This window comes from Lacerta agilis, chromosome 14 (assembly GCF_009819535.1).
Source record: "Lacerta agilis isolate rLacAgi1 chromosome 14, rLacAgi1.pri, whole genome shotgun sequence".
Lineage (NCBI taxonomy): Eukaryota > Metazoa > Chordata > Lepidosauria > Squamata > Lacertidae > Lacerta > Lacerta agilis.
In genome coordinates this window covers 11,486,194-11,496,896 of record NC_046325.1, presented here as the reverse complement: position 1 = coordinate 11,496,896, position 10,703 = coordinate 11,486,194, and the positions used below count along the sequence as shown (strand labels likewise).

At 42.6% G+C, this 10,703-nt stretch overlaps 1 protein-coding gene across 1 annotated transcript; it reads left to right on the top strand.

The window, feature by feature from the left end:
- The first annotated feature begins 323 nt into the window (after positions 1–323).
- Positions 324–8,743, top strand: LOC117057435 (vomeronasal type-2 receptor 26-like). Its single transcript, XM_033168279.1, has 6 exons — positions 324–541; positions 1,088–1,379; positions 2,510–3,310; positions 5,005–5,232; positions 6,066–6,192; positions 7,842–8,743. The coding sequence occupies exons 1-6, from the start codon at positions 324–326 to the stop codon at positions 8,741–8,743; spliced, it is 2,568 nt and encodes an 855-aa protein (XP_033024170.1).
- The last annotated feature ends 1,960 nt before the right edge of the window (positions 8,744–10,703 follow it).

Below are 10,703 nucleotides of genomic sequence, written 5' to 3'. Positions count from 1 at the left end.
CTGGACTGTATTGGATCACAAACCCATCACCTGCAGTCAGCTTTGAATGCTGTGAATTGTAGACCAAAACATCTGAAGGATATAAGGTTGGAGAAGCATGATAAAAATATATCACCTCCAGCAATCACAGCTAGACCTAGGAATCAGGAACCAGCAAGGATCCATCAACACCATCACTATTTTCTTTAACCAGTTTTCACAGTCTGGATTTCAGTCATATGAGCTGACTAAAAGTCCAGTTAGATAAGACTACTTCAGTCTCAAAAGCAGTCACAGTACTGTACTAGGGTGATCTTAATTTATAGGGGAAAATTATTCCAAGGATGGTGACATTATTTGTCCTGCTGCTGATTCCACTTCCTCACGCAATATCCAAACCTCCCATTGTTAAATGCCACATCCATGATCCACACACTCCTCTTCATCAGTATCATCAGGAAGGACACCTCATCATTGGTGGCATAGCCTCTCACAGCATCATCGTCTCCGTTTCAATACCCTTCATTGAAAACCCCCCACCAACATCGTTTGAAGAACTAAAGTAAGAACTGGATAATTTCACTTCTGCATGTTGATTCCTGATTTGGAAAATGCAACAATCAGTTTTAGAGGTGGGGTGGCTAAACTGGTCCTGCAGTGGTTGTTCGACTCCATCAGTTGCAGCCAACAATGTTCATTGATAATAATAGAAGCATTAAAATTTTATATCAGGGATATTTTAAAGTCTGTGTTCCCTTACCATAGACTTTCCCCCTATATGACTTTCCTACCATTTCAGGCAAGGAGCAGGATAACTTTTACTGATACCTGTTCAAGATAATTTAAATAATTGCTGTAATAAATAATACTAATGAGCAATGCTTTTCCCCTAAAAAAATGTTTAGGGGTACCCTCATTTTCCTACTCATATTGAAATACTGCGCCTCAATGAAACCAAACTTAGATTCACAAAATGTTTTGGGGGTATGTGTACCCCTGCATCCTCCAAGAAAAATGGCACTGCTAATGAGGATGATGTAGAACTGAGTTGTATTAAATTTACAAAGAGTTACATGCCCTTCTGATAGAAAATGAAATTCCTTTTTAGTGTGGTAACTAAGAACTACCAGCACATCCTGGCCTTGCAATTTGCAGTGAAGGAGATCAACGGAAACCCTCAGCTCTTACCCAATGTCACTTTAGGCTTCCGCATCTATGACAGCTATTTCAATGCCAAATGGACCTCTCATGCCACAATGTTACTCATATCCACACTGGAAACATTTGTCCCCAACTACATCTGTGACATCAAGAAAAACTTGATAGCCATCATTGGGGGACTGGACTCCCAAACTTCCCTTCATGTGGCAACAATCTTGGATATCTATAAGGTTCCACAGGTGAGATAGATAGATAGATAGATAGATAGATAGATAGATAGATAGATAATAGCTGTCAGCTTTTCCCTTTCTTTAAGGGAAATTCCCTTATTCCAAATAGGATTCCTCACAAAAAAGGGAAAGGTTGACAGCTATGATATATATCTGTAATGGGAACATAACACATCTGAATTTGGATTAATAAATATGCAGATTTCATATAATAAGGTGGGCCATGCTAATGGCAGATACAAGCAAAGAGATAAAGTATTGATAGCACATATGGTTTTGCTTCAGACGTCCATTTTGGCCTAGCCATTTCCTGCTATATTGAAAGGGTTAATTAACTAACCTGTATATATTTACCTGAATGTATTGTTAGTCCAGAAGTATAAAAGCGCCTCTGTTAAGCTTTTCTTTATGAAACCTCTCTGTAAAGCTGTGAACTTTGATCTGCATTGTACTTCTTTCTGGCAAGCTAAGACTAAGAGTCTGGAGATAACAGTAGTAGACCTTGCACAGAGAGTAACTGTCCTTGCACAGAGAGGAACTGTTGTCTAGGTCAGAGATAGGATGGCCTTGCTGGAGTGCGCATGAACCAACTCAGGGCTAAATGTTCTTTTGCCTTATATGTACAACAGGAAATGTACAACAGGAAATGTTCCTTATATGGACAAGAGGAAGATTTCTGGGGTGGGAAGATGAGCCAGGGAACTGTCTATAAGAACTGTCTGAAAATTGAAAATTTTGTACTTGCTTGGCTGTACAAAACACCGCAGTACCTCTGCATGCAGAAAATAAATCTTTCTCTCTCTGAAGCCAGCAGCCTCAGGTGTCTTTTCTGCTTCCATGTTTTCTCACCGGGCGCAACCATGGGAACCCGTAGGGGCAAATAAGGCTCCAATATGATAACTGCTGATAGGCAGGTGAGTGTCACTTGGGTTAGGAAAAAATAGCATGGGCAAATCACATGGCAAGGATTGGAAGGCCCAATTGGAAATTACCCCCACAATGCTTTTAATGCACAAATATAATATATAAATGTAATTGCTGTGATTGTCTCTTTCTCCTCCTACCACAACTATGTTTAGCTCATATATGGCCCTGCTCCAGTTATGAATGATAAAACCCCAGGCCTTCTCTTCTACCAGATGCTGCCCAAGGAAGCCCTCCAGTATAAGGGAATCCTTTCTTTGCTTCTGCATTTCAGGTGGATATGGATTGGGATCCTTACTTTCTATGATGAGAATGCAGAAAGATTTGTGCAAACTGTGGTCCCCCTGTTTTCCCATAGTGGCATCTGTTTCGCTTTCATAGAAAGAAGTCACAAACTTACTTATCTCACGGAAATGAATGATGTGTTTAAACTGGGGGCAAAAATACATGACAAAATAAATGATAGCAAAGCCAATGTAGTGTTGGCTCATGGAGAATCACATGCTCTGGCATATTTTAGATGGTTGCCTTACCTATCAGAACTTGAAAAAATTTCAACTGTGCCAAAAGGTAAAGTGTGGATCATGACAGCCCAGATGGAGCTCACTTCTTTTGTCTATCAACGGACTTGGGATACAGAAATACTCCATGGGGTTCTCTCATTCACAACTCACTCGAATGATCCTCCAGGATTTCGTCAATTTGTCCAGAGCAAAACCCCTTCCAGCCCAAAAGGAGATGGCTTCATTTTGGACTTCTGGCAACACGCATTTGGCTGTGTGTTTCCAAATAGAGTTGTTGGCAGTGTGAAGGGGGATATTTGCACTGGGCAAGAGAAGCTGGAGAATCTTCCTGGTCCTTTCTTTGAAATGAGCATGACCAGCCACAGCTACAACATCTACAATGCTGTCTATGCTGTGGCCCATGCTTTACATGCCATGTCTACGTCCCGAGTCAAACACAGACCAGTAATGATCAATGGAGGAATGAAGTTTGACAAACAACCACTGTGGCAGGTAATGGGCTGAACCTTTGGTTTTATACATTTGCTAATTTTGGTTTTATACCTTTCCTATGCAACCCCATCGGCTGGGGGGCTGGGAAGGATAAACACCCAATGCCAGTGCCAAGGTCTCCCTACGTCTGAATCTTAATAAAGTTGTGGCCAATTTTAATCCCATAGAATGTTGTCCCATGTCGTTATTTCCATCAGGGGCTGCCCGGGGTTTGGGGGGGCTCCGCCTGACCACGCAATGTTAAATGGAGAAATGAAGTTTGACAAACAACCACTGTTTCAGGTAATGGGCTGAACACCCTTCCTGAAAGAGGTTCAAAAGCCTTTGGTTTTATACCATTGCTAACTGTCACTTTTCTTATGCAACTCCAGCAGGGGTCACCAATGTGGGTGCAGCAATGCTCTTGAAATATTCCCCAGCTGTCCCCAAAGCAACTTCCTCAATTCACTGCTCTTTGGCCATGAGATAGTTGCTTTATCTCTCTTGAAATGCACATAGAGCCAAATGGGTACTTCTCCACATGCTTTTCTAGCTTCAAATTCAGCCTGCTAGACTTCCCTGCCTATTGATTTCACTGTATTCCTTTAGGCAGCTGCTTAAAATATTTTTGTTTCGGCAAGGCACATGAGTGTTGACGTTTTTTAATCTCCTTGCATTTTACTTCTGATTTTAAATATCTTCTTTTAAAGTGTTACAACTTAAAGTCGAAATACTGAAAGAGAACAAAAGAAAATTAATTCTATCCAAGCATAATTTGGCAACTTCTAAACTTTGCCTTTATCACCATTCCTTTTTAAACCTGTTGCTTCAACTATTCATACCAACCTCTCAGATGAGCATGAGGCTGATTCCGAAGGAATAATATATCATAATGCATAGCATATAGAGTCAATAAAGAACAAAGTGGTGTACTTTTTTCATTTATTTATTTATTTATTAAAGATTTTCTTGATTTACAAAGGTGTGTGCAATGTCTCTCTCATATTTTTTATTTCCATGTAACATTTTTACAAATCAGTTTTAGTTGTTGAGACATTAGGAAGAAAAGGGGGGAAGAGGTGGGTGGGATGGGGAGGTGGGTGTGGTGTGGTGACGATGTTTCTATTTTACTCAGTATATGTGGGGTTTGGTGTCAGCATCGTTTGCGCAGGTTCTTTGTTGTTCGCTTGTACTCCTTTGGTGGTGAGAGAGGTCGGGGTTGGCATAGGGTGTGATTGTTCTTTTGTGGTTGGCTTTGATGGTCTTTGGTTTCCTGTGTGAGTGGGGTGGGTGAGTGTTTTTGAACAGGCTAGCCATATTGATTTGTATGCTGTCTGTAGATTTTTGTCATTGTCTTGTTGGGCTGAAGTGATGTACTTTGGACAACAAAATGAGCAGACCACCCACTTTCTGTTAATAAAGGTTTTAATCGCTATGTGTGCATTTGCGGCAGGAGATCTTAAAAATCTGTAATTTGAAATGAACTTCCAAATGTGAGAAATTCTTGGCTTAAATCTCTCATATATAGATATATAGATATAGATAGATAGATAGATGATAGATAGATAGATAGATGATAGATAGATAGATAGATATAGATATAGATAGATAGATGAAAAGAAAACTGCTGGTGGATATTTGGAAACCTGACATGATGATTGCCTCTTGCTGAATTGAAGCCTTTTCCTATACTTTCTCTCTGTTTTTCTATCCAGCTCCATCATTTTCTGAGGGGTATCTCATTTAACAACAGTGCTGGGGATAAGATTTCCTTGGACCAGAAAGGGGAGATACTGGCTGCATTTGATATTACCAATTGGGTTGTTTCCTCCAACCTATCCTTTCACAGAGTGAAGATAGGAGGGGTGGATTCTCTACTTCCTCCACAGCAAGCATTGACCATCAATGAGGGAGCCATCAAATGGCACCATTGGTTTAACCAGGTAGGATGCGAACATTAGCCCTTTGTGACTTTGAACGTTTTAACATGACGTACAAAGATAATTTCATTGTACATTGTTCAGCCTTTTAAAAAATGGATTAAAGATGGCACAACCTATGAATTAATGTTATTAGCTAAATGCACAGCCTCTATACTGGTTCCTGTTATACTGAAATGAATATATTGAATGACAACTTGAAGAAGTGAATTCTAAAAATATTATGATGATATTAAATATATTGTTATGAGTTTGGAGGATCAGTCTGGATGAAACCCTGGTTCACATTACAATTCTGGGGTCCAGCATCAGTGAGGGTAGAATAAATAAAGGGAAGTTTGCTGAACTAGATCCATTGTCTAGGTAATGGCTTTGACTGGCTAGTTAAGACCTATGGATTGCAGGTATAAATATTTCAGTTTTTAAAAGGTCCATATGTCAATTTTCAGCACTTTCTAGACTGTGGTTCCTTTCACAAAATGGGTATAAGGTTTTAACACTTTTGTACACCTCACCAAAACCCTTTAATGTCACCTTGGCAGAAAGAGGTGTGCATACCTAGTCAGACCCCTGACAATAGAGGATATTAAAAACATTACTATCCACAACAGTAACTGCAAAAAACCCAACCAATTTATTGGAGTTTGCACTTTGAGTCAATGGAAAATGTCAGAAAATGAGTCCAAATGGAATTGAAACAAGCTATTAAGTGAATTGCTGAAATGAATGTTGTTGTTCTTTTGCAAATCCCATTTAAGCAAGAGCTTAACTTCCCCTTTTAGTATCTCTTTCAGTCCACTTATTTTATTCATCTCTCTCTTTCATTTGTTTATTAGGCACAGCCCAAGTCTGTATGCACTGAGAGCTGCCGCCCTGGTTTTTGCAGGAAGATGAAGGAGGGGGAAGCATTTTGCTGCTACGATTGCATCCCATGTCCAGATGGGAAGATTTCAGATCAGGAGGGTAAGAAATTTACTGTATATATTTATAGCTTGTTTCCTCTAATCAAGAACATGCATATGAAATCTTGTATTCACCAAGATTCCATTTGACAGTTCATGAAATATTGAGAAATCTTGCTGAAGAGGGACATAATGAAAGAGTGTTTGTGTGTGTGTGTGTGTGTGTGTGAGAGAGAGAGAGAGAGAGAGAGAGAGAGAGAGAGAGAATTTGTGATTGTGGGTGTTGAATGCTGTTATTAAGGGAGAATCCTATAGCAAGATCCACCAGGTTGAACAGGATTAGTATAAAGTGGATTTTCAGATGAGCCAGGAGGTTTCTGTAACAGCTGAAAGTATGTCATCATATCTTCCTCATCCAGACGTACAAATAATATATTTTTCCTTAAAATAATATTTGAATGTGCATTAACTTTCTGGTAATATATTTTAAAATATTTTGATGCCCCTAAACATCAGAGAATCGTGCGATAATGTTTGGAGAAGTGTGAAATACCGAAATCCAGGAAACAATTGAAAGGTCTTCATTAGGTCACCTAACCTAAAAATTTACAAAAACTGAAATACACAATCACTCCTTAATTAAGGAATAAGTGTGAGCAATCAGAACAGTGACAGGAAAAACTGAGTTGGCTTCTGGTCATAGATCAGGAAGGGTCTCTGTGGCCCTCCCTCTTGCATTTTGCCTCAGTTGGTATTCTACATCGGATAGGTCAGGGGTCTGCAACCTTTAAGACGAAAAGAGCCACTTGGACCTGTTTCCAAAGGGAAAAAAAAACTGGGAGCCGCAAAACCATTGCGACATTTAAAACAAATATAACGCTGCATACCCACCGATCCAAAAAGCAGGCATGGCAGCTGCCTCCCCGCACCTCCCGCCGAACGTGGTGGGGGATGGGGAGAAGCAGCAGGAAGCGACGGGGATGTTGCTGGATCGTGCCCAGCACCTCCGTTCGCCGAAAGAAGCTTCTTTCGGCGAACGGAGGTGCTGACACGATCCAGCAACATCCCCGTCGCTTCCTGCCCGCCTCCCCCCATCGCCCGCCGCGTTCGGCGGGAGGTGGGGGGAGGCAGTGGAGATGTTGCTGGATCGTGCCCAGCACCTCCGTTCACCGAAAGAAGCTTCTTTCGGCGAACGGAGGTGCTGACACGATCCAGCAACATCCCCGTCGCTTCCTGCCCGCCTCCCCCCAACCCCTGCCGCGTTCGGCGGAAGGTGGGGGGAGGCAGTGGAGATGTTGCTGGATCGTGCCCAGCACCTCCGTTCGCTGAAAGAAGCTTCTTTCGGCGAACAGAGGTGCTGACACGATCCAGCAACATCCCCGTCGCTTCCTGCCCGCCTCCCCCATCCCCCGCTGCGTTTGGGGTGGGTGGGCGCAGGCGGGCCAGCAGCGCAGCGCGGCGGCGCCTACATTTCGGCGCTAAGCGCCAGCCCTGCCCAGAGCCGCGGCAAACCTGTCAAAGAGCCGCATGCAGCTCCGGAGCCGTGGGTTGCCGACCCCCGGGATAGGTGAAAAGGGCATGGTTGCATTATTTTAGTCTTTATTGTTTAAAACTCCTTGTACACTTTTTAAATCATTTTAATTATGCATTTACAATTATTGGCTTGTTGGTCATATTTTTGGGATTAAGAACCATGTTTTTCTTTCTCAGACATGAATGACTGCTATGAATGTGAAGATGAAAAGTATCCAAGCAAAAATAAGACTATATGTATTCCCAAGCATACAACTTTCTTGTCCTTTGAAGAACCCCTGGGCCTCAGCTTAGCCTGTTCTGCTCTTTCCTTTGCTTTCATTACAGCATTGGTACTACAAATATTTGTGAAGCACAGGGACACTCCCGTTGTGAAAGCCAACAACCGGGACCTCACCTACGCTCTGCTCATCTCCCTCTTGCTTTGCTTCCTTTCTGCATTACTGTTCATCGGATATCCACACAAGGTGACGTGTCTCCTCCGACAAACTGCTTTTGGCATCATCTTCTCAGTGGCTGTTTCTTGTGTGCTGGCAAAAACCATCACTGTGGTTCTGGCTTTCATGGCCACAAAACCAGGATCCAGGATGAGGAAGTGGGTGGGGAAAGGACTGGCAAACTCTATTGTCCTCTCCTGCTCCCTTATCCAAGCACTCATCTGCACTGTGTGGCTGGTGATCTCTCCTCCATTCCCTAATGCTGACATGAAGTCAGTGGCTGAAGAAATTGTACTGGAGTGCAATGAGGGGACTGTGACTTTCTTTTACTGTGTCTTGGGCTACATGGGCCTCCTAGCTTTGGTCAGTTTCACTGTGGCTTTCCTGGCCCGGAAATTACCTGACAGTTTCAACGAAGCCAAGTTCATCACTTTCAGCATGTTGGTCTTTTGCAGTGTTTGGTTATCCTTTTTTCCTACCTACTTGAGCACAAAGGGGAAATACATGGTGGCTGTGGAGATCTTCTCTATCTTAGCCTCCAGTGCTGGCTTGTTGGGTTGCATCTTTTCCCCAAAATGTTACATTATTTTGCTGAAGCCTGAACTGAACAGTAGGGAATACCTAATAAGAAGAAAATTCTAACGAAATCAAAGGTCTGTGTCACTGTATATAATATTTAGTTCAGGGATTTTTATGCATCCCTAAAAAGAAGCACACAGGAACCTCATCAATCTCCTATATTCAGCTATTCCAGATCCTCTGTATCTTTTCCTCTGTTCACTGTCAAGTCTCCATTTGTTATTCTTTTATGTTGGCACTCTACTATTCTGCCCTCATACTCTTTCCCACAACTCTTCAGTAGCAGAGATGAAAAAATTTACCCTGTCTGATCCAATCTTATTTTTCTGCATGTGCTGTGTTTAATAGCACAGCTAATGGAGGTTTTTAAAGTTAAGTCTGTAGAAAACCTTTAAAAACTGAACATAAAAACAGTCACAACATATAAGCACTAAGTACTAAAAGGTGCGGGAGGCAGTGGAGGATAGGCGTGCCTGGCGTGCTCTGGTCCATGGGGTCACGAAGAGTCGGACACGACTGAACGACTGAACAACAACAACTAAAAGGTTTATGAAGAGCATGTTCTGTCCCCCACCCCCCTGCTTTCTGAGTAAAAAAAAAAATTGCCATCACATCCACACCAAGGGAGACTCAGAACACCACTATAAGTTGGGGAAAAGGTTATATTCATTAAATACTTATAACATGAAGGAAAGCTTATTATAACGATTTGCCCTTAGCAGCCGAGATAAATAATTACCATAACCACATCAAAGAAAGGGATAGAACTAAATAAATTCCTAGCTAATTTAAAGGGAAATAAATATGTCAAACACTCAAAATGTAGTTATTTGAGATTCCAATCATTTTATTTGAGATTCCAATCATTTTGGGTTGGACTGAATTCCTCTGGGTCTTAGTCCAAAAATGATCTCCACTTCTTGGCAATATGCTAAAAAAGCAAATAAAAATAAAAGGAGAAGAAACAAAAGATAAATTGAACGAGGAAGCGGAGAGGGGGGGAATCGAATGCTTTTGGGGGTTGACCTCCCCCCAATGCCAGATGCCTTCATTCTTGTTACTTGTTTTAATCTTCAGGTTGCTTGCCTCTCTGTAGTCTGAGCCTCAATAAATGCTTCTGTCTTTCACTGTAAATGCAGAAGGTCATGAGACTCATATGAACTTCACATTTACACCTTCATGCATTTTAGATCGGGTTCTCCTCAGGGAGAGCACGTGTTGCGGTGGGGGCTGGCAAGCCACCTCCCTTGCAGCTGGGCGGGATAGTTGGCTGGCCACAGCTTCAATAGGCCTTTGCTGTGTTGCTGGGGAGAATTATATGTTGCCATTCATGATGGACAGCCCAGCGTCTTTTTTATACTCTGGCACTCAGGAGGAGCCTTCTCTTGGCTGCGTGCTTCGGATCACCCGCCCTTCCCTCCCTTTGTTTTCTTAGGCATCTGTTTGACCTTGCAACTGCCTGTCATGGGGTCGTCTGCTTTTGGGGCAGGGGCCCAGTAGGAATTTTTCCAATTGGCTGATTGGCTGTGGCCATCAGGTTTTCGCCTACTGCAGTAGCAACTAGTCACAACTTGTATGGTTGGCGGTTAGGCATTGGTTCATTGTGATTGTGATTGGAGGGGTGTTCGCCCCTCCAAATGAGGATGGTGTAGGGAATTCCATTAAAGGAAGCCAGGGGCTCGACATTGCTTTTGTCTGAACCCCCGGTTGGGGGACAGGGCCACGCAGGAGCCCCTGGGAACCTCCGGGGAGGGGGAGGGCTCTGCCCCCCGCCTCCATATCTCTCCCCAGATGGGATCTCCTGCCGCTGACCGCTGGTCAGCTCTGTCCCGTTGGACAGCTAGTCAGAACCAATGCCTGTGCAACCACTCACATAATTTGTATTTTAATAAAGTTGTGGCCTAAATTATTGCCAAAAACCCAAACAAAGCTTTTGTCTGAAGTGTGAATTTATTGGGGGGTGGCTTGGGGTCCTCGACACGCAATAGGATCCCTCTTGGAGAGCTTTGGGGTCACATTATCA

What these genes read in the sequence shown, in the direction of transcription:
- LOC117057435 (XM_033168279.1), top strand. Translation starts at nt 324, where the DNA reads ATGGTGACATTATTTGTCCTGCTGCTGATTCCACTTCCTCACGCAATA. An exon ending in ATATCTATAAGGTTCCACAG is followed by an intron (nt 1,380 to 2,509) that starts GTGAGATAGATA and finishes CTCTTCTACCAG; the next exon opens with ATGCTGCCCAAGGAAGCCCT. An exon ending in GGCACCATTGGTTTAACCAG is followed by an intron (nt 5,233 to 6,065) that starts GTAGGATGCGAA and finishes TTTGTTTATTAG; the next exon opens with GCACAGCCCAAGTCTGTATG.